A 13094-nucleotide genomic window follows, 5' to 3' on the forward strand; every position below is an offset into this window, starting at 1 on the left:
TTTTACAAAGCCATGGTAGTGATGCTGCCACAGTAGATACACCGAAGCACATAGGAATTGAATGGGCTTTGGTGCATTTCATGCCATGGCTTTGTAAAATGGGCACTTTGAGAATGGTTGTGATCAATATCATTCTTTGCTCCCTCTCCTCCCTTTCAACACTCTATCCTCCTCTTTCCCTATAGGGATGCTTGCTGATATAGTAATACGAGGACTAGTTAGTTTATGCCATCTGTCCTCTGGTTACCTATGCAGCAGAGAGTACAGTTTAAGATTCTTTCAATCATACAGCAAATCTTATATCACGTTTCCCCAATGGCACTCCCAGAAAATGTTTGAGATCTGAAAATAGTATGAAGTTGAGTTTGGAGGATAAGATGTTAGTCTCTCATGTTAATATTGGGGCAACAATGCTGTAGCAGGTGCCAAGCTCTAGAATGCGCTGCCTGGTATCCTGCGATTCTGTGATGGGAGACTGAACTTTAAGAAAATGTTGAAAACGCAATTACTTGTCAATGCCTTCAGGTACTAATGCTATTTGTTATTAATGCTTTCCCGTCCTGTAAATGTTTTTATGGGATTTTGCCTTTTCATTTTGTAGGATGAATTTAAAAGAAGGTTTTAATAATGATATTGTTAGTTAATGTTTTATTGTGTTTGTCTTGTCGAAACATGTTTAGCATTTTTAATATGTATGCATGTAATTTTGTAAACCGCATTGTTTATATGCAGTATATACATTTTTAAATAAATAAATCTTTAGGTATATGAACATAGAGTCTGATATTAAAAAAAAAATCAAAGCTCCTAAATTTATGAACCTAACTTTGGGGCTCTTTTTTTAAACTGTTAAGAATCTAGCACAGGTTTTACCATGTAGTAGATGGTAATATGGACCTACATTAATGGTTACTGTGCATAAAACCAACAAAATTAGAAAGAAGAAAAACCTGCACTAGTTGCTGTACATTGGTAGGAGTGGGTCATGGATATGATGGGGCAGAGCAGGTAGCACAGCACAGCATGGTAAATGCTCCAAAGCTCATAGGAATTGAATGGGCATTAGAGCATTTGCTGCGCAGCACTCGGCTGTGCAGCTTTGTAAAAGGGGGCCTATGATTGCTGATAGGTTGGCTGTATTTAACACTTAAAGAGAGGGTACTGTATTTAATGTAAGAAGCAACTAACAAGCTAGTCACACATGCTGCTGCTGCTACTGCTTCTACTACTATTACTAATCGTTTCTGTAGCGCTGCCAGACATATGCATTAATACTAGCTGCAAACATTATAACAGAGTTTGCTTATCAATTCCTACTTTAATTGAAAATCTTTTCCCTGCATTTTTTGCATGTCCAAAAAATGGCATAAAGTGATACTTGGACATTTTAATCATCAAAACATTCAAGTGCTGATTTTCGAAACTAACTTTTTAGACTTCTTGCTGGTTATTTTTCCCCCCAGTACATTTAAATCTTAAGGGGGTATGTTAGAGGTGTATTTTGAGTGGAAATTGAGGCAGCCTTAGGACTTGGACGTTTTGCAGGGATAATGAAATCCTTTTGAAGACATCCAGAGCGTCATTTAGATGTTCGGAGTTAGACCTGTTTTAAAAGCGCATAAGGGCCAAAAAGGTACCCGAACTGACCATATGACCACTGAATGCATGAGCCCCCCCCCCAACACACACACACACTCCCCCACTGACTACCCCCCTAGCCCCCAAATCTGTGAATGAAACAGTGCATACCAGCCTCTATGACAGCTGCAGATATTATGGGAAATCCTAGTAGACCAGCAAGCAGGTGTCTAGAGTAGCCTGGGGGCAGTGTAGTGAACCATAGAGAGGGGGATCCAGACCCATATCTCACCCTACCCACCAAAAACCTACTGTACTGCCATATAGGTGACACCTGCAGCCATAAGGGCTATTGTGGTGGTAGACAGGTGGGTATAGTAGGTTTTGACGGGGTTTGGAAGACTCGCTATACACTATAAGGGGGTTATGGTGGGATGTGTACCTGGCACCCTTTATGTGAAGTTCACAGCAGTGCCCCACTGCTCTGTTGGTATGTTTATTTGGTCAATCAATGAAAATGCTGGCCCCTCCCATATTCAAATGGGCTTATTTTGGATGTTTTGATTTTCAAAAATGGCCAAAAAAGAGACATCTTGCGATTTCGAAAATGATCATTTTCCCAACCTGACTTTTGGACATCCTTGCAGAAATATCCAAAGTCAGATTTAGACATCCTTTCAAAAATGCCCCTCCACATGTTCAACCTCTACTTACACCTTATGATGTCTATTAAGATGTTTTAATATGTATCATGTTGACATTGTATATAGCATATTATCCATAATGTGTATTGTTATTTGAACATGTTTACTCCTGTAATGGTTTATTGCCTATATTTGGTTTATTCTTGCTGTACATTGTCTTGAGTGAATTTCTTCATAAAAGTGATTAAGAAATCCTAATAAATAAAATGCTGGCAGGCTGGTACCTTGGCCGCTAACCCAGTTGGAAAACATGAAAGCCACAGTGATGTATCCCCCTGATTTCCACTCCAAGACTGTTCTCTAAACAGAACCTCCTCAGCAGAGTTCCCCACCCTCCTCCCAGGTAATCTTGTGGCCTAGGTTGGGAACAGTCCCTTTGCTTCTGGCCCAAGGCTTTGACACGCAGCTCCTGTTGGTGAGGCCCGACTTTAGTACAGGAAGAGGCGGTCGGAGCACACCGCGAGTGATTTCCTTCACTCACCAGCGCTCCGGCTGCCCTCTCCTGTCTCCCCTGCTAAAAACCGTATTCGCAGTTTTTCAACATTCGCGGGGGTTCCTGGAACGGAACCCCGGCGAATATCGTGGGAGTACTGTATTCTCGATATCCTGTTAGGAGCCTGCTGCTTAACGTGGTTCCAAATAAGAATGCTGCAAGCTTCCGTATAAGCAGCGTTCTTCCTATTTGGAACCACGTTAAGCAGCAGGCTCCTAACAGGATTTTGAGAGTATTCCTTTTTGGTTTTATTACCTGTATTCTGGCTTCACCCCTGAGGAAGGCTTTTATAGCCGTAACACAGACCATGTTGGGGTCCAGCACAAAAAAGGATTGAAAGACTCTTTGGTATGCCTACATAAATTTCATGTAGATGTTATATATGTAACAGTTATTTATATATTTTCAATAAATTGATTGTCCCTGAAGTTGGTTGACCGTGTCCCTTCCCCACTCCATTTTTTTGGATCAGAAAGTATCACCATACATAGGAACTGTTTAATGAATGTGTGATCCAGACTTTTATCATTTAAATGGACATTGCTCCACGCTGTTATAAAATGCCGGTTTAACACTCCACTTAATTATTTAATAATCCATGGTAGCTTGGTACCAGGAGTGTAGCCATAGGTGTTGAGGGTCTCTCAGGAGCCTGGGCCTCCCCCACTTTGGGTTTGGCCCCCTTCAGTAGTGGAGGCCTAGCTGGTGGAAATGCTGAAGCTCCACCAGCCAAAGAGATTTCTGCCCAAGCCCCTGACTATGCTACCTGAGCAGCAGGAAGTTGGCAGGGTGCTCCATAAGCTGATGCCAACACTTCCGCATATACTCAGTTCATGTATTGAATTGAGCATGTGTGGAAGTGCTGGCATCAGAAGCTGAAGCACTCTGCCAGCTTTCTTGTTGCTCAGACAGCATGCGTGGGGCTCCAGTAGGTAATCTCTTTGGCTGGTGGGGCTTGAGCACTCCCACCATCAAAGGTATGATTTGGGTGGGGGGTGAGAGGAGAACTGATCCCATCTCTCCAGCACTCCGCGCTGAACACTGACTCCCAATTAAACAATGCTGTGCATTCAAGGCCCTGGCAATAGCACACAAAAGAATTTATGCAACCACCCCCTCCTACATAAAATCCAAGCTACCCATCTACATCCACACCCGCACCCTCCTTTCAGAAACGGAGATACGCCTATGCATTCCCCACGGAAGGTCCCTCCTCTCAGAAACCGCCCGCAAACGCTCCTACAGCCACTTCATTCCCCAACTCTGGAACCAACTCCTCCCTCAACTCAGACTACAGAACTCACTAATGACATTCCAGAAAATGGTAAAGACCTTCCTCTTCAACTAAAGGTCACCCTCAGTCTACACCCAACCCCTTAAACCCCACCTCTACCCTTCTTTCTCCATTCTAATCTTCTGCCTAAATTTCTGTATAGTCCACTCTCAGCCTTTACTCAAATAACTTGTATCTAAACTAAACTACTTATATTTAAACTACTGTTCTTAATTTGCTGTATAGTCCCTATATTTACACTGCTGCACAGTCTCGTATGTCCAAGTATTTAAATCTACTGTATAATCTTGTATGTCCAATTCACTCCATTGTGAATGTTTACTTGTAAACTGTTCTGAGCTACTGGGAGGACGGGATAAAAATCTAAATAAATTAAATAAATAAATGCCTGCCCTCCCAGTCTACCCCTAAGTTGGGTTACCCTATGGCTTCAGAAAAAGGAGGACAGATTGAAACATCCAGGTTTTACTTCTATTGAAAGCAATGCAAGTAAAACCCAGATGTCTCAATCTGCCCTCCTTTTTCTGGAGCCATATGGCAACCCTACCCCTAAGGCTCCCCCAAAATTGAGTTCTGGCTATGCCTTTGCTTGGTATTGCAGATTAGTGAATTCCAAAACAAGGCAAAAATAGCAGTCTAAACTCATGGTTGTTCTAAGTTAAAGGGGTTGGGTTTTTTTTAGGACAAAATAGCTGTCCCACATCCTGTTTCCAAATTAAAATTTATGTTCCCCCTAACCCCCATCTTAAGAAAAAAAAATTGTAGGATGCCATTTGCCTCTTGACACCCTCCTTCTACAGGTATCACTTATTTTGGAAGTTTAATGTGGAAAGGCAAAAGCAGTCCCAGGTATCGCAACACCTGATCCCCTGGCAGTAAAATTACAGTTCTACCACTTAATATCAGGCTGCTAAATAAGAGAACCTTCCCTTATTTGACAGACAGAGCCTTACTAGTAAAACTACAAGACTACTCCTAGGAGCTCAGTTAGTGGCTTCCTAGAAGAGGGATCTGCCATGACAGCATCTACCAGGAATCATTTCTGCCTCCCACTAAACTTCAGGAATAAACGGCACATGCTGGGGAGGGGGGAGGGAGCATCCCATGATTTGAAAAAAAAGAAAAAAGAATTGGGAGTAGTTTTTCTTTAACACCATTTTGATTTGTTTTTAACATTCAATAAATAAAGCAGGTTGTGAAATTTACCAAACACTGCAAAACAGCTTATTAAAAACATTCATAGTGGTAAAACAAAATATCAAGTTTCAAGTTTAATATTCATTTGATGAATCGCTTATAACAATATCTAAGCGATGTACATTTTAAAAACCACCAGAATGTGGTAATACAATTAGAGTAACAAAAAATTTTAAACAAAAGACAAATAACATTGGACAGACAAGAAAGGTTGGGGAGGAGGGGAAAAGTTACAATTTTTATATTTAGAATTTAACATCAATGGGAAAATACATTGGGTAGTAGCGGGTTTAAATAGAAAGAGAAGAATATGGAAACCTGAAGTATTACTTTTCATGCATCAAAAGCATCTTGAAATAAGTATGTCTTTAAAATTTTCTTAAAAGAGACAAGGTCTGTTTCATTTTTAATAAAATTTGGAAGAGAGTTCCATAATGTAGGGGCTTTCACGGAGAACATATCATTGCGTCGTGTGCCTATTATTCTAAGCGATGGGATTGAGAGCAGTTGTGATGAAGAGGATCTTAGGGAACGAGATGGTCTGTATGGGATAATCATTTTTGCTATAAATTGGGGTTCGTTGAAGCTTAGTGTTTTGTATACCAAAAATAAAACTTTGAAAGTTATTCTGTGAGTTATGGGGAGCCAGTGTGATTTGATAAGTAAAGGAGTGACATGGTCGAATTTTTTTGCATTGTGAATTAACTTGTGAAATCCTATGTTATGCTGAGTTATTGGCATATGATGCAGGTTTTTGCCAATTAACATGTTAATTTGCAAATAACTTTGTTTACTGACATAATGCAACTTAAGAAATAGGGGACTCAGACTGTAAGGCTTAAGCCCTCTGAGGACAGAGAAATGTGCTTTGAATGTAAAAAGATGTGAACTAATTTTAAATAAATCACCACTGATCTAGGCATTTGTTAGATCTTGGAAGTTATGTAGGTCAAGCTTGGTTAGAAACTGGATGAGGAACCAGCAGAGAAGCCCAGGTGTGGGCTGCAAAAAGTAATGGCAAACCTCTTTGTCTGTTATGTTTTCTTAGTAAAATACAATGTAGTGGGGCTGTGATGGGCCTGAGTATAGAAAGAGAATCATAAAACTAAATAAACCCCTCACCTAACATCCCTTACTATATTCCATCCCCTCAGAACAATTTATGGGTGGATCAGTGGCATCCCATAATAACCCCCTGTTTGTTAATGTGTTCATGATAGTTACTACCTTTCTTTGCTAGATTGGTCCTCCTACCCTACTGTTATATGTAGAAGCGGAGTGTGAGACCATGGTGAGGCGCATGCTGAAAAGAGGAGAGACTAGTGGACGAGTTGATGATAATGAGGAGACCATCAAAAAGCGACTGGAGACTTACAACAAGGACACATTGCCTGTCATTGCTTTCTATGAGACCCGTGGCATTGTTCATAAGGTACACTGGGATCTTTGACACCATAGAGCACACAGTTGTTAAAGTTGGAAGGCTGCAGCCAAACACAAGAAAAGAACCCAACCAAACTGCAGTAATATATCGAACTGAAGAACAAAAGAAAAAACTGCAGAAATGGTGTACAAGACGCCAAGTCTTTAATGAACAAACATAAATCTAATATAATAAAACGCTAAGCCGCGCATGTGCACTCCCACCTGCGTGAGCCCGTTTTCCGTGAGCTGTAGGGCACCGCATGTAGGAGTGTGCATGCACGTGAAGCTCTCTTTCTCCCTTCCCCCGAGGCGGATGTCGGCCACCATGGCCCAAGGCGGATGTCGGCCGAGGCGGATGTTGACTGTGGCGGCTGCTGGCCACGGTGGCTGTTGGCGGCTGCAGGCCACGGTGGCCGAACCCGGAAGGCATTTTAAAATAAAACAGCTGGCTTTTCAAACCCCCCACCACCACCACTGCCGACGCAATACCTTTTAAAACCCTCCCCCCAACTTTGTGGTTAAGGCCTGGCTTCTTCGTGCAACAGCAGCATTTAAAATTTACTGCTGTTGCCGGCTTCAGGCCTTCCTCTCTGGCGGGTCCTGCCTACTTCCTGTTTTCATGAAGACAGGACCCGCCAGAGAGGAAGACCTGAAGCCGGCAACAGCAATTAATTATAAATGCTGCTGCTGCCCGATGAAGTTGAAGGAGGAAAGGGAGCAGAAGGGGAGAGAATGGTAGGGCATGGAGTTAAGGAGGAAGGTATTGGGGGGGAGGAAAATACTGCACAGGGAAGTGGGGTGGGAGGGAAATGCTGCAGCACACGGAAATTGAGGGGCAGAAAAAGGAAGGGAGGCGTACTGCTGGGCAGGGGGACCAGGAAAAAGGGGTTGATGGACAGGGGAAGGGGTGCTGATGGACAGGGGGGGGCAGAAAATGGGCTGCTGCTAGATAAGGTGAGCAGTGATGAGGTGGTGGAGGACACAGGGGAGGTGAAAGGAAGGGAGAATGGACAGGGGGAGCAGGCAAGGGGTGGTAGTGGACAGCCAAGGAAAAAAAAAAAAAAAAGAGACAGAAATACAGAAAGCGGCTAAGGAGAGAGAAAAAAAAAATAAAGACAGACACACACACATATATTCTAGCACCCGTTAATGTAACAGGCTATAAGACTAGTATAATCATGAAATAGTTTGTATCCTTCCTCAGGGGTCCAAAAGCATATCATATACAGGGAAACCTTATGAATAACAACTGAAAATAACGGTGTGAACAGCTAAACAAGCTATGTGAGCTCCCATGCGGTGCAGGAACAAAACCTCTTTTTTCACCGTTATTTCCAGTTGTTATCCATAAGGTTTCCCTGTATATGATATGCTTTTGGACCCCTGAGGAAGGATACAAACTATTTTATGATTATATCTATGTTTGTTCATTAAAGACTGGAAGACCTGCAGCACCGTATTGTGAGGATTGACGGTAGGGGAGAGGCTGGAATGCTGTGATAATGCTATGCTAATGACAAAGACAGTGGAGAGGGAGTTAGAAGCTGCTGTATGCTGTACTGGAGATAGCAAGTACTAGCAAAAAGGCTGTTACGGTACTCTGCTGGATGTGGAGACAGCAATCTGTGGTAGGCAGCAGTAATACTGCACTGTGCTGGGTTTAGAAGCGGCAGTTTGTGAGGGGAGAGCAGTGGAGACAGACAGCTGACATGGACAATATTACGTGCTATGTTGGAGGTACAGGCAACTGAAGGTCAGAACTTTGTTGAGCTTAATCCTGATATTATTTGAAGGGGACAGGGGAAGAATGATAGCTGTGGGGCTCTCTTCTGGCAGAGATGCCAGCATGAATCTTCTCTGTCCACCACAGGTGCTCACATGAAAAATATTTCCTTCCTTCCTTTCTCCCTTCCTCTTTCTGCAGATTCGCGCTGAGGGATCTGTGGATGAAGTTTTCGAACAGGTCAGCACTGCTCTGGATGCTATCCAGTAAATAGCAATGGCATCTTCCACAGCAATGCAGTGCCTCAGGACTTTCCAGCACTTTGGGCACATTCCTCCAAGTGCACCAAACTTCCCTGCAATTTCAGCCACTATCCCTGCAGAACTTCTCCTACCAGAGCTTCTCAGTGCATCTCCTACATCACAGCAGAGCCAAAAATGGAATCTTGTCCAGCCCTGAACGATTCCCCCCATCTGTCCTTGAAGTCCTGGCAGCAATAAACACATCTTGTTGTTTCAATCAGTAAAAACTTAGAGGAAATCTGGAGAACCTTCAATGTGTTTTTCTTTCCCTTAAGAGGAGTTTTTGTGGATGCTTTTGTCTTGAACAGGAAATGGTCTTTTGGAAAAATGTATCCCTGAGGTTCAGTAATCTCCAAACACAGTCTGTTTATCACATTCTTCTGCATCAACTGGAATTTAAGACTTGCCATCCAAACCTCGACTGAGATTTATGGGAAAAGGGGTGCAGAAATGTCCCTTTCCTGCAAATAAATTGTTTATTGGATATAGCAGCCTTGGAAATGTGCACAGTCTATACATCCTTTGTCCACTTAAGAGTTTGTATATATAACATCCACTAGATGCAGACATCCTATTTGTCTGGCATTCATTGGACATACATACTTACACAATCTACATCTGGTGTCCTCTAGACACAGAGGCCCTGATTCTATAAACAGCACCTAACATGTAGGTGCTGAGGAGCAGAAGTGTTAATAAGTTAGCGCCCTTTATAGAATCACACCTAGCAGTACCTAAAGTGGTCTTCGGTGGTGGTAGGTGTTGAAACCTTAGACGCACTCTATTTATGCCAGGATTTTCTTGCTTAAAATGAGGGCTCCTAAGTCAAAATGCCCATAATCCACCCCTAAATGCAAAACATGCCCATGATCCTCCTTGGAGTAGATGCCTACTCAGAATGGGAGGTGCCGACCATCTAACTAATTGTGATTTAATTCCAATTTTCAATTAAGGCGTTTTAAATAAGTTAGGCACCTAGCAAAGCAGATCTAGAACCATTTTTAGAATCGGGGCACAATAGCCTGTACAGGGGTTCACATACATAGAGAGCCTGCATAAAGGATCATATTTATGAGTCATATACAGTATATATGCATTGGTAAGGGATCTTTCATGATTTGGGGGTTCTATAATGTTATTCATGTGTTGAGTTCCTGGACTCTAGGGATCAGGTGTTCAAAATAATTAAACCGGGCAGGAGAGGCTCCTGTCCACTTAAATCATGCTAATTGGATTTGGAAGGGCTATTCAACAGCACTTAATTGGGCAGTGCTATTGAATATCTCCTCTGACCTCCAAGGCAAGGTTGGTGGCAGGGTGGACCAGGTGCGGAGTCTAGGCAGAGCCAAGAATTATGCGGGCACCAGTGATGTTCAGTGCCAGTTTTTGCATAACTGATTGGACAAGTAGAATGGCTTAAATAGTGGCCCCAACTTTGCCCTATTAGATATGTGGGTACAGCGCTGAATATCTGCCACACCTGCATAACTTCCAGGCACTGCCAAAGATCCAGTGCCCAGCTAGGACCCACCACTGAATATCTGGGTCTACTTTAGCCAGCAACAGTCAGCATTTAAAATACTACTCACTACTGCCAGTTGAATACTGACCCCTACGTAGCTCTCTACTCAGTGAGAATCTTAGCTTTGATAATACTATTTGTATCTTTGGGGTCCTGAGTTCTAATGCTATATATGTTCTTTGGTATCTCTCTTGCTCATCCATTCAACTGCCATTTCATTTATTCTAAACCCTACCACTTCTCTCCCCTGGTTTGATGAGGCGTGTTCTTGATTAAGAGCAAATAAATCATATCACTTATGCACACCCTCTCATGTCATTTACTCTCATAATTTTCACAATTCACTCACTCATATTCCCACTGCACCCACAATGTCCGCTGCTCTCAAACACTCCCACTCCTTCCCTCCCTCATCCACACTTCCATCATCTGTTGCATTTAATATTACTTAGGGTAACCTTATATATGGCAGTTTTCAAAAGTAATTGATGCAGGTAGGTTATGATTTACCCAAGTAAACTGGCTGTCTGAAAATTGCCTTCTCTCAGTTTGGTTAGAAGCATGCACAGAGTTCAACATGAATACTTTGATCCATATCTGAGTAAAGCATTCCTAGAGTAGTAGGGGTAGTATAAACAGGATTAGAAATAGATTGTATTTTAGTTCTCTGTTGACAGACTGGATGAATCAGCCACATAAGTGACAATATTATCCTGTTGGTGCCAATAATAGTTCTGTATTGTCAATATTAGGATAAAGGTTACTGCTTGCATGTCTGATTTATCCTATTGCCTTCTGCAGGTATGCAATTTTGTTATCAACTCATTGTATATTTACAAAAATTCTTTCTACAGAAAAACAACGTGCAGAACCCACTCTAATTTTTGAAAAGTAAAGTACTGTACATGTTCACACTTGCTTTGAAATTTGGTGGAAAGTCTGCAGGTAAAAATTCCATTCGGAAATTCCATCAAAGTGAATATATAGTAACATAGTAAATGACAGCAGATAAAGATCCGAATGGTTCATCCGGTCTGCCTAAACATACACTCTCTTATGTAATGATTTAATTTAAATTGTTCTTTTTCGTAGATTTTTCTAGGCCAGAATCCCAGAGCTTTGCCCGGTACTGTGCCTAGGTTCCATCTACTGGAGTCTGCATCAAAGCTCACTCCAGCTCATCTAAATCATCCCAGCCCATCCTCAACTGAATGGCCATATACGGACACAGACCATGCAAGTCTGCCCGATACTGGCTTTAGTTCTTCAATATATACCATTATTTTCTGATTAAAGATCCTCTATGTTCATCCCAGACTTTTTTTTTTTTTTTTTATAACTTTCACAATTTTCCTCTCTACCACCTCCCTCAGGAGTGCATTCCAAGCATCAATTGCTCTTTCCTTAAAAGAAGAATTTCTGAATATTACTCTTGAGTCTACCACTCCTCAACCTCAGATTATGCCCTCTGGTTTTACCATTTTCCTTTCTCTGGAAAAGATTTTGTTCTACCTTAATACCTTTCAAGTATTTGAATGTCTGAATCATATCTCCCCTCTCCCTCTTCTCTAGGGCAGAGGTAGGCAATTCCGGTCCTCGAGAGCCACAGGCAGGTCAGGTTTTCAGGATATCCACAATAAATATGCATGAGATGGATTTGCATGCACTGCCTCCTTGAGATGCAAATATATCTCATGCATATTTATTGTGGATATCCTGAAAACCTGACCTGCCTGTGGTTCTCGAGGACTGGAATTGCCTACCCCTGCTCTAGGGTATACATATTCTGGGCTTCCAGTCTCTCCTCATATGTCTTTTGGTGCAAACCTCCTACCATTTTTGTCACCTTTCTCTGGACCGCTTCAAGTTTGAAATTGTCTTGTGAGACTAGGAGTCTGGACATCTAACTGGCAGATGAAATTGAATGTGGACAAGTACAAAGTAATGCATATAGGAAAAAAATAATCTTTACTCCAGGTACAGATGCTGGATTCTAAAAAAATCTGGGAGTCATTATGATCAATACATTGAAATTTTGAGCCCAATTTGCCATGACTGTGAAAAGGTGAAATTTGGTTCTTACCTGCTAATTCCCTTTGAGTCCTGCTAGATCAGTCCGGCAGGTGGATTGTGCTCCCCAGCTAGCAGATGGATGCAGACATTCAGTGATATCTTCACCAGTAAAATGGCTGGTGCAGTTCTGAAACTTGTTGGCATACTTTTGACAAAGCAGAATTTAGCACAGGCAAACTAACATCAAATGCAGCAAACTTCTCCCCAAGAAGCAAACATTTAGAATACATGTGCCATGTACTTTTCTTTTTTAGTGGTTAGAAAAATTGACAATACTGCCCTGATTCCTGAAGTCTTAGGCAGAAATGGCCACATCACTGTAGTCTATAGTCTTTTAAGTCCTAAACTTTTGGAGCAGGACTAAAGGAAAGAAAATTAGCAGACAAGAAAAAAAAATTACCTTCATTATCATCTTGCTTTATTTGTCCAGACAAGTAGGATATACCTTGGGTGGGAAGAAGACCACCCTGTCAAAGGCGCAGTCTTCCTAAGCTCAGACATCCAGTTGTAATGTTTAGTGCAGTGATAAATAAGTTGCCATCCTCCAAATATTTTGTGGCATTACTGTTCCAGCCTCTGCCCAAGATACTGCTTGTGCCCTGGTAGAGTGTGCCTTCAAGGCTGCTGTAACCTCCTTGTGACCCAATAGATAAGCTGATGCTATAGCTGTCTTAATCCACTGTGACAATGATGCTTAGGACATCCTCATCTTTGTGCTATTTAATGTGCAAGACAAGTAAAATATCTGACTTACAAACTGGGTTTGTTACCCTCAGCTAGTGA

The 13094-nt window shown here is 42.0% G+C and overlaps 1 protein-coding gene across 3 annotated transcripts in view; it reads left to right on the forward strand.

Annotated features, from left to right (window-relative positions):
- Nucleotides 1-9207, forward strand: part of AK1 (adenylate kinase 1) — a 49446-nt gene extending 40239 nt beyond the window's left edge. For all 3 annotated transcript variants that reach the window (XM_033960207.1, XM_033960208.1, XM_033960206.1), the window contains 2 exons: nucleotides 6507-6698; nucleotides 8616-9207. In XM_033960207.1, the coding sequence (XP_033816098.1) occupies nucleotides 6507-6698; nucleotides 8616-8684 (261 nt within the window). In that variant the 3' untranslated portion in view covers nucleotides 8685-9207. The remainder of the gene's footprint in view (nucleotides 1-6506; nucleotides 6699-8615) is intronic.
- The last annotated feature ends 3887 nt before the right edge of the window (nucleotides 9208-13094 follow it).

Source organism: Geotrypetes seraphini, chromosome 10, assembly GCF_902459505.1.
Source record: "Geotrypetes seraphini chromosome 10, aGeoSer1.1, whole genome shotgun sequence".
Classification (NCBI taxonomy): domain Eukaryota; kingdom Metazoa; phylum Chordata; class Amphibia; order Gymnophiona; family Dermophiidae; genus Geotrypetes; species Geotrypetes seraphini.